Source organism: Quercus lobata, chromosome 1 (assembly GCF_001633185.2).
Source record: "Quercus lobata isolate SW786 chromosome 1, ValleyOak3.0 Primary Assembly, whole genome shotgun sequence".
Taxonomy (NCBI): domain Eukaryota; kingdom Viridiplantae; phylum Streptophyta; class Magnoliopsida; order Fagales; family Fagaceae; genus Quercus; species Quercus lobata.
In genome coordinates, this window is record NC_044904.1 from 16,856,969 (window position 1) to 16,872,201 (window position 15,233).

At 34.6% G+C, this 15,233-nt stretch overlaps 1 protein-coding gene across 1 annotated transcript; it reads right to left on the reverse strand.

The window, feature by feature from the left end:
* Positions 1-8,247: 8,247 nt before the first annotated feature.
* LOC115981331 (flavonoid 3',5'-hydroxylase 2-like) lies at positions 8,248-12,307 on the reverse strand. Its single transcript, XM_031103485.1, has 2 exons — positions 11,242-12,307; positions 8,248-9,131 (listed from the first exon to the last, which is right to left on the reverse strand). Exons 1-2 carry the CDS (start codon positions 12,217-12,219, stop codon positions 8,499-8,501), a joined length of 1,611 nt encoding a protein of 536 aa, XP_030959345.1. The 5' UTR covers positions 12,220-12,307; the 3' UTR covers positions 8,248-8,498.
* Between the last annotated feature and the right edge of the window lie 2,926 nt (positions 12,308-15,233).

A 15,233-nucleotide genomic window follows, 5' to 3' on the forward strand; every position in this document is an offset into this window, starting at 1 on the left:
ACCGAGATAGCTGCTGAGTGTTGCGTGATGCACGCTAGACGAATATCCGAGAGAGCAGCCGAGCAGCGACGGACTTGGATCGTGCCCTTGGGGTAACATACTGTGCCGTATCGTATCAGCCCCTTTGGCACTGGGGATTTGAGGGTAGACCGTGGAACCCGTGCAATTAAAGGATTGACCCAACTGTTAACGAGAAGTTCTCTTCGGATGGATTTTAATGCTCTAGTAACAGTTTTTATTTTGTGTACTTGGTTTCCCCATAGGCTTGAGTCCGAGGACCATGCAAGGCCTTGGTTCTGCCCAAAACTTGTGATTTTTCTTTTTTGCACTTGGTTTCCCCATAGGCTTAAGTCCGTGGACCATGTAAGGCCTTGGTTCTGTCCAAAACTTATAAGATTTCTTTATGTACTTGGTTTCCCCATAGGCTTGAGTCCGTGGACCATGCAAGGCCTTGGTTCTGTCCAGAACTTGTAAGATTTCTTTTATGTACTTGGTTTCCCCATAGGCTTGAGTCCCCCATGCAAGGCCTAGGCTTGTACTTGTTTCCCCATAGGCTTGAGTCCGAGGACCATGCAAGGCCTTGGTTCTGTCCAAAACTTGTAAGATTTCTTTTTGTACTTGGTTTCCCCATAGGCTTGAGTCCGAGGACCATGCAAGGCCTTGGTTCTGTCCAAAACTTGTAATTTTTCTTTTTTGTACTTGGTTTCCCCATAGGCTTGAGTCCGAGAGACCATGCAAGGCCTTGGTTCTATCCAAAACTTGTAATTTTTCTTTTTTGTACTTGGTTTCCCCATAGGCTTGAGTCCGAGGACATGCAAGCCTGGTTATGTCCAAAACTTGTAAGTATTCTTTATTACTTGGCTTTTCCCATAGGCTCTGAGTCCGTGGACCGACTGTGGCAACGCCTTGGTTCTGTCCAAAACTTGTAGAGTTCTTTACTGTACCTTGGTTTTCCCCAGTAGGCTGAGTCCGTTGGACCATGCAAGGCCGATCTGTCCACACTTATAAGATTCTCTTTATGTTACTTGGTTTCCCCATAGGCTTGAGTCCGAGGGACCATGCAAGGCCTTGGTTCTGTCCAAAACACTTATAAGATTTCTTTATGTACTTGGTTTCCCCATAGGCTTGAGTCCGAGACCATGCAAGGCCTTGGTTCTGTCCAAAACTTATAAGATTTTCTTTATGTACTTGGTTTCCCCATAGGCTTGAGTCCGAGGACCATGCAAGGCCTTGGTTCTGTCCAAAACTTGTAAGATTTCTTTAATGTACTTGGTTTCCCCATAGGCTTGAGTCCGAGGACCATTTAAGGCCTTGGTTCTGTCCAAAACTTATAAGATTTCTTTTATGTACTTGGTTTCCCCATAGGCTTGAGTCTGTGGACCATGCAAGGCCTTGGTTTTGTCCAAAACTTATAAGATTTCTTTTATTTGTTTTATTTTTCAACCACCAGCCCCTACACCAAGGCGGGGACAGTTGGCCTGAGGCTGGAAGCCCCTAGAGACGCCCGCGCCCTTAGCACTGCGAGGCGTAGCCCCTAGCAGAAGCTTACGTCGGAGCAACAACTATATGTCGCCGGAGACGGGGGAAATCCCAGAAATTTCTGCTTGCTAGAGAGCTGACTCCACCGCCACCTGCGCCAACGCGCAAGCTTCCCCACAGACGGCGCCAATTGTAAGGACACGATTCTCTGGCGGCCCAATAAGGATGTTGGGCTCACGCATGAAAGATCCCTCACAATATGATTTGTAGAGAGTGGGCTTGAAAAGCTAGCCGTTGGTCACGGGGCGGTGCCCGATCTTGGTTTTAGAGGAATTCATGTAGAAAAAGGAGTTGGGCTTGAACATTTTAGCCCTAAGGCATCGCACCCTATGGGATGGGACTCCTCGGAGTCAATCCGAGGACCATTGAGGCCTTATCCCGGTTATTCGACGACAGACTTTCTTCAGTGAGGTCCGATGTTCTTAAGAGATTCTCCCCCATGTAGTCTTTCTTTTTCGGATGTGGGATGGGCCTCCTCTTAGATTTACTTATTTTCTTCTTTTATACTCCTCTGCGTTAATTGTCCTTCGTCCACGTGTAGGGTCAATCTTTGCAAGACGGATACTTGTCCCATCCGTCTAATCCCAGAATTGTTGGGGATGGTTGATAAGGCTGCAGAGTACGGCTCTGTCATGTGTTGGGTCTTATCTGGAAGGGTAGTAAGGGTAACTTCTCCAAGATATTTTGGATCTCCTTACGAATTCGTCCCTATACCAGTTTTACCCCTTAATTCCGATGGGGTTTTGGATCTGCCGAGGACTGAACTGTCCTCGGCTGCCTTCCAAAGTTGTTTTGTGCTCGGTAATGTAGAGCTTGGGTCACAGCTCTCCTCGGATTGGGCCTTCGGATTTTCCAGGAGCGATTGGGCTTGGTCCTTAAATTATTGGGCCCCACAACACATATATATATATATATAATAAATTATTCTCGGATTTTCCTATTTAGTACTTTTTCTATGTTAATTTATGATTTATTATAAACTATATTTATTTTATAGGCTACAAAGGCTTTGTATGCTAATGAGAATTAAGGTCTGTTTGAATACCGCTTATTGTTAAAAATTAAAAACTTATTGTTAAAAATATTGTAGCAAAATAATTTTTAAATAATAAATAATGTCTGTGGGTCCATGAACATTTTTTTAAATGATGCATAATTTGTATTTTTTCGTACAGATATGTTCTATGAATATTATATGGGATCCAGCTACTGAACACAAACACCAAGCGTACAAACACCAAACGTGATGTGCTTGGAACGCAATCCAAACTTACATTTATTAGTAGAAGACAAAAGCTTTGTTTGGATTGGCGTTTGCGTCCTGTTGCGTTTGCCTTTTTTTTTTTTTAGCTCAGCATCTCTTACATTATTCATAGAACATAAATTGTGCAAATGAACAATAATTTTAAAAGTAAACAGTAATTAAAAATTTTTTTTTTTTTATTTTTAATTTTCAATAAAATAAACATTATTCCAATCCACATAAATAAGGACAAAAAAGAAGCAACTATTCTCGCAATAAGTGAAAATTAAAGAAAGGGGTCCCGTGTGCAGGAGGGAAAGCAAAAGAAAAAGTGACAGTTCTTTTATGGTCCCTTCTGCCAAATTGTGACAATGGGACCTTGTCCTGTAACTTCATCTTGCCTCTGGACATAAGGACACAGCCAACAGGGACGATCAAAACGACTGGACCAAATGGCTTCACATGCCCAGATGATGGATTATCCTCTTATTGGAAACAGTACAGCCATGTAATAACTAGGTTATGAAGCTCTTGACATTTACTGGACCAAATGGCTATAAATGCTTAGAAGTTAGAATACATTGTAGCCATTTAATCTGTTCCAATAGTACCCAAGTATTTTCCCTGGATTGGAGCCCTTGACATTGATTTATGAGTGATGTTATTATCTATCAATAACAATTTTCTAACTAAAATTTATTATGACTTATAAAATTTTTGTCAAAATATTATGAACGTAAATTACTCTTCATATATTTGGATGATTCAATTCTACAAAATTAAATAAAAGTTATTTCAGCCATCATTGATTTTGGTTGTTTTGCGCCTTCACTTTCAGGTAGTGGGAGACAACAAGACAGCACTTTTAAAAAAAAAAATTATTATTATTATTATTAATAATAATAAAACTTATTTATTAATAAATTTATAAAAGTCATGGAAGGAAAATTTGTGTTAAGACGGGTAGGAATAGCATTAGCATGCATGCCTTCATCTACACATAAATATGCTCTTTTTGACTAGTAGTCGAGGAAGCGATGGCTCATTTATTTTTTGTAGTACTGAAAGTCACAGCTAATGCCCCATCTTTTGTCCCTTCGGGGACATCCAATAATGCCCCATCACCACCAGCTAGTGTGGCTTAGTGGTTGTCCCCTTCTTGATGGCTGTGCCAGGCACGGGTTCGAGTCCTCATACCCCATAGGTGTGGGGTTTGGACTTTAGTTTCTAAAAAAAAACAAAGTGCATGGGTGGAGTCCAAGTCGCGGGCACCATTATGTGCTGGTGATACTCACAGGCGATGTATCTGTGGGGTGTGGTCGGCTGTGATATCACACGTGAGCCACCCTTTTCGGTTTCTCAAAAAAAAAAAAAAAAAATAATGCCCCATCTTTTGAAAAAAATGCTAATTCTTGATATTAATAAAACTAAAATTTAATTTTTTGTTTTTGACCCTCCCTCCAAAGTTATGAGTTCTCCATTAAAATAAATATATACTTCTCTTAAATTCAAAATTTTAAGTGGCTGAAACTTCGAAGAAGCAAAAATTATGTCATAAAAAAAAAGCTATAAATATATTATAGAAACAATAAAAATGTCAAACTAATTTCATAAGTTAAGTGAGTATTATAATGCAGTTTTTCAATACAAACTTAAAATGTTATAATTCATTTCATAGAAACCATAAAATTTTCATATATATATATGTGTGTGTGTGTGTGTGTGTATGTGTGTATATTTTGATATTATGGCCGTCCAAGCAAATTGTGGTTTTGCCATAGAATAGTTGGTTGCATAATTAGTTTGAACTTTAAGAGTTTGTTCAATTTAGCTTATTATTTGTCTTATGTATAGTTTTTAGAACTGTATTTTTTTTTTCTAGGTACAATTATTTTTGTTCAGTTTATTTTTTAAACAAAATAAATCAATGAAAATAAATAAGTCAAACATAAAAGTTGGTTAATCCTTATAGCATGGTTTTAGATATTTTTGGCTTCTCGTAATATCTCAATGTTAATAATAAAAAATGAGATGAAATATTTTAAAATATTATTAAAAATTGCATTGGTAGATGTTTCACCTTTATCAGCAAAAAAGAAAAAAGAAGAGAAAAAAAAAAAAAGATCACAAATATCATAAAATAAAAATCAGAAAATAACCAAAACATATGGGTTGAACATATGGAGTTTTTTAGGTAATAATATTGGGTTTACTTGTTTTTAATTATTTATTTATGTGAAAACTATGAATTTCATTAAGATAAAGAAAAAGAAATTACATCTTGGAGAAGAGTTTGTTCTAAGAAACAAGAACTTTATGCAATTCAAGCAAAAAAATTATCAATATTTATGACATTTTTTGCTAAAAGATTTAAAGATGTGGAAGTCTATTATTTTGCATGCGTACATGGAAAAAGATAACTCTACGAAAGTCAAATAGGGTGGACAAAATGCCATAAATAACCAGAGCCACTGAAGATGGGGCAGGACTTTGCTCATTCAAAGCCACAAATTTCCTGAATGTCCACATTTTTAGCAAATTGGAAACCAGCTTCAAAAAGCCTTTGCTTCCAAATATTAGTTGTTGATATATAAGGAAATACCAAAATAATATACAATCAAATATTAGTCACTATGGAAATGATTTAAAAAATTCAGTAAGTTTTCTTAATTTGTAAAACTTTATGCTTACACATTTCACATATAACATATTCTATTATTCTAAATGTATCAAGGAACAAACAGCTTCTTTCCAAACGTAGTAGGTTGTCACTGAATACTTTATTAATTCTAAATTTATGGCTTGCCTTACAAAGAAACAACCATAAGATTTCCATAAGTGATTTCACGTCAACATTAAGTAACCTGATCTAGGATCTAGCGATTCTAGCCTAATCTTCCATAGTCCAACAAGTGAGGTAGGCGCTGCCGTTTACTCTAAAAAAAAAACTAGTGTGGTAGACTGGTAGGCAGATTCATGTATGTGGGTCGACTTTCGTCTCCTTTATTTAATGAAACATCAATGAGAAGGGCTAGCTGGTTCTCCACTTAATTTTTGGGTACTTTTTTCTTCTTTATTCAGGGAATACAAGAGAAGAAAGTTTACACGGTGGGCGATGTTTATTTGGCACTAAATGTGGAATACGCATATCAATTAAAAAAAGAAAAAGAAAAAAAAAAGGTCAATGATGTATCTGATTCGTATCATTTATATTATATTTTAATTTAGTCTCTAAATTTCAATTATGTTAATTTAATCCTTAATTTTTTAATATCGTGTCAATTTAGTCTTTACTATTATTTTATAGATGAAAATTGTTGACATGACTAATAGTCAAAATAAAAAATTAGTTTTAGTTGATGTGATAATAAACTAATTTTTTATTTTGGCTGTTTGTTATGTCATCAATTTCCATCCAACAAATAACATCAAAGACTAAATTGATACGGTACTATAAGGTTAGGAACCAAATTAAAACAATTGAAAAGTTAGGGATTAAATTAAAATATGTTGTAAAATATAAAAATGAAATATATAGTTTACCTAAAAATAAATTGTGTACTATATATTTAATATTGTTTGTGCATTAATAATTACCCTTTCATTTACTAATGCGGTTTGTTTTTTGACCTTCACATTGTGGTAGGTGTGTGGAACGTGGTGATCTTGGATGATAGGTGAAAAAGAGGACCCTCTTGTTCATAGTTGCCTAAGAAACCAAGCACAAAGTGAAGCAACAAGTCGTGGACCCTACATGGATTATACCTCGATTTGAATTTTTTTTTTCTTACACATTTTAAGTGGAAAGAGGGATTCGAGTCTTTAACGTGTCTTGACTAAATATATATATGAATTATTTTAACATGATTAGTTGGGATAAATTTGGATCATGTTTAATATGAGATCACCTATCATTTCAAATCCTTTGGAATTTACATATTGGATTTAAAAAAAATCAAAAAAGTTTAATAAAAGCATAATAAGTTTTTTTCTTCTTCTTTATATACACGCACTATATTTCTAGTATATATTGCAATATAAAAGAGTACCATAAAATGATTTAAAATGTAAATTAATTGCTTTATAACTCAATATATGTATTATAAAAAGTTAATTTATTTGACTTGATAAATTGTGCTAATACTGAGAAATTAACCTATCTTTAATCAATAATCATTTAGGTATATGACAAGTACATAATAATAATAATAATAATAATAATAATAATAATACAAAATCTATATTCGTATGTGTTAATTATAATTTTATGAATGTTTTTTTTTTTGGGAGAAAATTATGCATTGTCCAATTATTTTAAGTAATTAATTTATACAATATATCACTAATGAGATTGCAATGAATATAAATAACGTTGACCCCAATGTGTGTGTGTTAATATATAAGTCAATAAACTTAAATAAACTAAAAAATATATATCAATTACATCAGTACATGTAAGAATAATTCATATTAACAACTAATACTATTTTAGTTTGAAAAGAAAGTCTATTTCTTATAAAAAGTAATGCATTCATTGTCAAAGAAAAGTAGTTAATATTTCTTGTTCACTGAGGAAAAAGATTTTGAAAGCTCATAGTATCATAGTGCAGTAAAAGGTTTGATAATATTGGCTTAAGGACGCTCCCATATGACAAGAAAATAAATTTTAGAAAAAGAGAAAACTTTAAGAAGAAGAACTTCATAGAAGAGAAGACTCTTAGAAACATAATAATTTGATAGTTCCTCTGAGGTTGAAAGGATACTCATGATGAAAGCTATGTAACATGTAAGTAAGATTAGGCTTTTTAATCTTTATTGAATATAGTTGATTTGATTTCTCTTGTAACATGGAGGTAGATTGTTTATCGAACTTCAAAACCTCTCGTGTTCTCTACATATGTGCGTATTGATTTATTTACCTTTTCTACTATTTGTTAAAATCCATGAGGTTATTGTACATCAAGTGACATCAGAATGTCGCACAACATTAACCAATGCCCCCACGAAACTAGATAAGGTGAATAAATTAGTCAATATCTTTTCTTTTTTCTTTCTTTTTTTTTTGGCAAAAATGTCAATGATCTTTAATGGGTATCATCAAAGCATGACTGACAAGCTGATAGCTACTAGTTATCTCTAGCAATTTCCCGAATCTTCAATATATAAAAATCCAATCACACATCATATATAGGTTATTCAACTTATTTTAGTCCTTAATTTATATATAATTTTTTAAAGTCTAATAAAAATATATACTCCTCCAAACACAAGCTAAAACTTTCAAGGCAAAATATTGTATGATTACTTTTTACTATTAGGCCAACAGGATTTGTATTTAGATTTGAACTCAGTTTCCTTATTTAAAGACAAGATTTTATCAATTGAGATTACTAGAACCCAAGTTCTTGCCAATAAAGAGTGTTGATATAAAGTTTACATAGTCCTCAAATTAAAAGCAGAAGGAATTCAAATTTTTACAATACTTTTTAAAAATTTATTATTCATAAAGAAACATAACATTACAATAAGATAGGCATAGATAAAGTAGCATTTTGATCATAAAGCCACATGACTTTTAAAAAAAAAAAAAAAAAAAAAAGAAATTAAGGAAGATCAGTAGATCGACTTATTAGACTGACATATATATAGAGAACATCCTTAAGCTAAAGCTTAGGATGATGAGGACAACACATGACTTGACTCTATATAATTAAGCTTAAAAAGCATATGCACTTAAAGACAACCTTGGACTGACCATAGCCGAAAGGGGTACTGCCTTTTGCAATGCAAGTCCAAAGGCCTCATCCATATTTAGCTCAGCAACCCCATTTGGCAATTTCCAATCAAATGAGTGCACCAATGTGCCAAGAATGTACTCTACTAGCACAATTCCCATCCTAGTCCCAGCACAAATCCTCCTTCCAGCTCCAAATGGAATTAATTCGAAATCATTTCCCCTTGGATCAATTTTTGCATATTTCCCACTCAAAAATCTTTCTGGTGTGAAATCTAATGGGTTTTCCCATACATCAGGGTCACGACCTATGGCCCATATGTTCACACTAAGCCTAGTGTTCTTTGGAATGTAATAGCCATTCACTTCACATGCCTCGGTTGAGACTCTAGGTAAGTTTAGTGGCGTGGAGGGGTGCTTTCGCATTGTTTCTTTGCATATGGCTTGAAGATATGGGAGCTTTGCTATGTCTGCTTCCTCTAGACGTCGGTTTCTTCCAATTACTTGATCCATTTCATCATGTGCCCGCTTGAGGATGCTAGGGTTCTTCAACATCTCCGTAAGTGCCCATTCAATTATGCTTGATGATGTGTCGGTGCCCGCCGTGAACAAGTTCTTCAAAAACATACAGAAATTCATCAGAAATAGAGGAAAGAAAATGGCTGAATCTTTTACAAGTGTTAGTTTAGAAGAGAAAAAGATGAGAGAAATGACAAAAAGTACTAATTTTCTTTGAGAAGGAAAGCATAGAAAAGATTATTTTGTTTATATAAAAACAATAGTAGTTATATTCAATACAATGATAATAGAGACACTACAAATTTTATTTTATAAGCCTTATAAATTGATGCGTCAAATTTAAAAGTATTTAAAAAATTATTTATATTATGTTATTGAAATTGCATCAATCACATTTATTACTATGTTATTTTGTAAGTCTTTTATAGTACAATTGATAATAACTTTAATATTTTCTTTTAAGCCAATGTCAGATAATATAAAAGAATCAAATTATTATTTTTATGACACGATATCATAAATATATAATTGGTCACATAAAGTCTACAGGCATTGATAAATTCATTGAAAATTTAACACATTCTCCTTCGATAGACATGTTGACTTGAGCCCACTAAGTTAGTATCACGTTATTTAAAATTTAAAATGAATTTATTTTATGGTTCAAATTAAATATTACACACACACACATATAATGTAATTAAATAACATAGCACTGGATATCTATAAAATCTATATTATTTAATTTGAACCTTGAAATAAATCCATCTCAAATTAAGATGATCTTTTTCCAAAAGAGGGGACTTGGGGGGGGGGGGGGGGAGGGGTGTGAGAGAGTTAATGATTTTTTTAGGTGTCATAGAAAAATTTTGTATGTGATTATATATTCTTTTATTAAGAGAGTTTATGGGTTTTTTTTAGGTGTCATAGAAAGATTTTATATGTGATTATATATTCTTTTATTTTTTTATAGATAGTATTTCAAACTTATAGTGTTTGTTTCATAATAATTGCTATTTATTATTAAGCTAAGACATTAGTTGGTTTTGGGTAAATATGGATTGAATCTCAAATCTCTTATTTGACGAAAAGAGATTTTATTAGTTGAGTTAACATGAACTCAAAATTTACAATTATTTTTCATAATATGTTGATATGACAGGTTGTGATTAGCAAAAATCACTTTCACATAAAACAATAATTAATATAATTTTTATTATATAACCAATCAAACAATCACAGCCTACCAACTCAATCATGTGTTGTGAAATATGATGTGTAGTTTCACTTTTTATTTATACTTAGGAATTTGATTATCTAACACCTACTATTTTACATATTTTTTACATCCTCTTTTATATGTAAAAATGTGACATGCCTACATCAATTATGGATAGGACAAAGTTTGGTTCCAAACTTTTTTGGAGCCAATGACTCCAACTTTACTTAATATCTTTTTATTGAATGTGAATTTTGATAAATCTACCATTAGATTACATTTTCTTTTCATATCCTTTATACTTACAAAATCTCTAGATAATCAAATATTTATAACTATTTTATTAGCAAATGTTCAAATTTTAAGTTTGCTGTAATATAAAATTATGCATAAAAAATAAATTTATGAATCGAATTGTAAATAACATTTGATTGACATGAAATTTAAAATATACATTAAAAATATAAAAAATATACAATCCAATAATTAGAATTTTAAAATATATAATTATGTTAATTTTATTACTGTGGGTGTTAGAGCCAAACTTTATTGTTATGAATTCGTGTATGGAATAATAATGGATATCACGTGATAGAATATTTTCCTAGGATATTGTGTTAGAAATATAGTTTATATGATCATAAAAAAAAAAATAAATAAATAAATAAAAAAAAATACTAGTTTATATATGGTACTGTCATTATCATGCAGTCTTCACACGTTTGTCGTCAAACAAAATCTTGACAAGTGTTATGTGATTATTTCAACAAAATACAGAAAGTGTTATGTGACTATAATAGTAGTCCACCAACTGTGAGTCTTGTTTTTAAAAGACATATACGGCATGGCAAAAAACAGAAAGAATCGCTTCCTGAAATTGATAACGCATACCTGAAAGAAAAATAGAATATTTTATGTAATAAAAGGAGATAATATAGTATATACTATACCAATAGATTCAGCAAAAAAAAAAAAAAAAAACTATACCAATAGAAGTGCCTTAATGTTGGTCAAATTAAGCCTTTCTCCGTCGGAATTGTCTTGATTAGCCACAACAACGTCTAAGAAATCTGGCTTCCCCTTACGCTCATGAGCAGAAGCTGTGTGCTCCTCAATCATCTTTGTCAATAGCACATCGAACCGCTTATGCAGCTTCTTCATTCCACGCTCAATACCTTGCAAATCCAACCATGCAATGGATGGTATAAAATCACCAATGTTGAAGAACCCAGCTGAAGTCATGAGCTCCACAACCATGTCCTTAAACTCATTAGACTCCTCACCGTGTGTCACAAACACACGGCGACTTAGTATCACTTGGCCTATCATGTTCGCCATGGCATAAGTCAGCAATTCTGACACCACCACTGGCTCACCTTGTTTGCTAGACTCATACATCGCTTGAACCATGTGTCCTAGCTCAATAACTCGAACTTGAGCCCAATCATCAAGAGCTTTCCCACCAAGCATGTGTAAGTTGCTTAATTTTCTAAGCAACTTCCACCTTGGTCCATAGTGAGCAAAAACCATGTCCTGAGCATCATAGGCTAAATGGGTAGCACCAGCATTTGGGGGCCTATTAGAGAAATTGATATCAAGGGTCTTGAGAAATGCTCGTGCTGCATCTGGTGTAGATGCTACGACCATGTCACAAGTACCCATTTTAAGGTACATGACAGGTCCATATTGCTTTGCCATTTTAGCAAGAGCAACATGAGGCATGGTTCCTAGAAGTGGAAGTGCACCTACGATAGGCCAGCCTTTAGGGCCTGGTGGGAGTTTCCTAGAAGGGTTTTTGAAGAGTAAACGAATGGAAAAGCGGGTGACAAAGAAGACAACAATGGCAGCAACTAGTTCTCTAAAAAGAAATGTATCTAAGGCCATGGTGTGTGTGTGTGTGTGTGTGTGTGGTGAAGGGCTATGTAACAATACTACAATGAGTAGTAGGATTGGGGTGTGTGACATAAGGCGGTGCCTTGATGCGTTACATATATAGCAGCCAAGGTGTTGTTAGGTGAGGAATTACACGTGACTCAGTGTGTGACTTCTCAGCTACTTCTCTACTCTCTACAGAATCCTCCTGGGCACAAAGGCCTATATATAAATATATATAGGGTCCAACACGTCATGATCAATTTTTTTTTTTAAAAAGATCTGTAAGTAACACGTGATGACGTTAAAACTTGAAAGTAGAACAAAATTTGATATTTTATAAAGAGGGTGTGGTATGTCGAAACCATTTTGGTTGTTTTCACGATTCTCGCAAGCGGCACCACTTTGTTATCTCTGAATGGGTGGCTGAAATTAATAAACGACACTCATCCATTTTGGATATATTTATTATAGGATATTGACCGATGGTAAAGTAGTCACTACGTTGCTTGCTTTTATATTTGATGGAAAAAGAACTCTAGAATGGAATTTGTTGGAGAGATAGAAAGAGGACAATTTTTCAGGCTTAGATTTCAAGTATTATTGTTCAAAATAGTGTGAAAAATATGGTTTAAAAAGTATTGTAAAAATTCGTATTTAAAGTATTTATAATGCAAAAAATGTGTTTGATACTATTTTTCAAACAAAATATTTTAAAGTTAAACTATGAAAAAACATAATTGTACGTTTGGTATGAGTGTGTATTTTTTTTTTTTAAATAGGTAATTATCTTACATGAACAGTATATTTAGTAGTATTTTATTTGATGGGTGAGAAATTTCCCTTATTACTGTATCTCTCTCTTTCTTTTCTCTTCACAAAAAACCCAATTCTCCTTCTCTTCGTCCCTCTGTTGCTCTGTTGCTTTTCGTCCCTCGTTTGCTTGCTCTAAATGTTTAATTTGGTTTCTGTTTTGTGGGTGGGGTTAAACTCAAATGGGTTTTGTTTTTTGGGTTTGCGTTTTGTTTTTATGGGTTTTGTTTTGTTGGTAGGGATTAAATTCAAATAGGTTTTTATGATTTGGAAGAAAAGACCAGCAACACAGCAAACACCAAAACAACAAAAAGAAGAAAAAAAAAAGGAGAGGAAGAAAAAAAGCCATGAAGGAAAAAGAAAGAAAATAATGTGTGTTGTATTATCCGTGGGTCTCGTGAGTTTCAAGATATTTCCATAAATGCCATTGAGTAATATTACTCAAAAACTAAAAATTGTCCTGATTTGTTTTCAAAATACATTGTTTAAACACCCTAAATTAAGAATTGTGATTTAAATACTCCTAATTAATCACTCCTACCAAACACACTTCTATTTTTTTAGGCTACAGTTTTCAGTATTTAAATACTGAAATTCTTATTTAATCATACGTACCAAATAGGGCCTAAATTATTGGTTTTGGAAAGGTAATTTGTTAATTACGCTATTACATATATTCTTTCTTTATACTCTATTACTTGTTAGTTTAGTATTGATGATGCCTAGATCGTCAGTTAAGGGATTCGTCCAGAGTAGAACCATCCACGAGTTATCCTGGCTATAAAACAATGGAAAAAGAGACAAGGACACCGATGTGGCGTCAGCCTACATGCCTCCGATGGCTAAGTCAGAATAGCTGGTAATGAAAGGAACTGTAAGAGAGTAGTATTCTTGGAGATTATATTTTTTTATGTACCTGTCCTCTGGCTTCACCAATGGGTATATATAAGATCCTTTCTTCTAGTCGTTGGCCTTGCTTTGATGGTCGGATCATTGCCAGATTTGTAACGCCTATGTAGGATATTAAATAGACAGAATGATCATCCAACGGCACTGAAGACCGTTTGTGTGTTTGTGTAACGCTTCCCCATAACTGCGGGACGATGGTGAAGCCTCTGTCAGCCAGTTCTTAGTGTCGTCCTTTGTCATCATCCTTCCACGGTGGACGGACGTTTATTCAGGACTATTAGCTGCCCCTGTATTCTGCGATCGTCCCGAGTCTGGACGGTTGCGGGAATATGAAAGGTTTTTTTTTTTTTTTTTTTTTTTTTTCTGACACTTGGGGTTATGTTCTCCGCATTTATGGCTTTGTGGCAGCGTGGCACGCGTTGTGGCCACGTGTCCTTTTCTGATCAGTGGGCAGTTCTTGTTTCTGGTGACTGCCTTTTCAGTTTCCCGCATTTTTCAAGGCAAAAAAAGGAGTTTTTTCCCCTTATCATCTTTTTTTATTCTTTTACTTTCCTTTTGTGTTCAACACTTCTGACTTCCATTTCTTCTTTTCTCTGTATTTTGACTTCCCTGAGTTTACTGTTGCCACGGTGTGTTTTGCTCCATCTGTCCGGTTTTCCCCTTATTTTCAGGTACGTTCGCCTCCTTCTGCGTTTTTTCTCTTTTTGGTTGCACTGCGTTCTTCTTTTCCGTTTTTTTTTTTTCTTTTTCGGGGTTGTATACTTTTTCTGAATGATGGGTTATACTGATTTTAGGAGCACTTCTCCCTCCATTGCCTTTCTTTTTGCCTGTTTGGGGGGCTTGTTAGATTTCTCCGGAGACACCCGATATCCACAGATTGGGGATTTTGCTGTAGGGGATAGTGGTCTTAACTTAGCCTTAGGTGATCTGTATCCTTTGCTTCACCGGTCCCTGTCTTAGTTTAAGTCAGTCCGTGGGGTTCTTAGGTGGGAAATCATGGGATCGGAGTTGGGAATGAGTGGTCAAGAAAGGGGTTCGTCTTCTAGTGTGGCCGTGGACGGGGCTATTAGGGATACGGCCACCTCCGTGCCTCCTCCTTCGTCCATTCCTTCTACCTCTACATCTATTCGTCCCTTCCACACCCTCAAGGAGAAGTGTACCTTGAAGCTGGATGTCTTTGATAGGTTTAGGGATAGATTCCAATTTCCCGGGGAAACTAAGGCTCGTTTACCTAGGAAGGGCGAGAAGGCTTGTGCCTTCGCCCATGGAGAAATATGTTTTTACGAAGCTGCTTTTTCGTGCGGTTTGAGGTTTCCCGTCCATCCATTCATTATAGAACTCTTAGATCACCTACATATTACTCCTGGGAAACTTATGCCGAACTC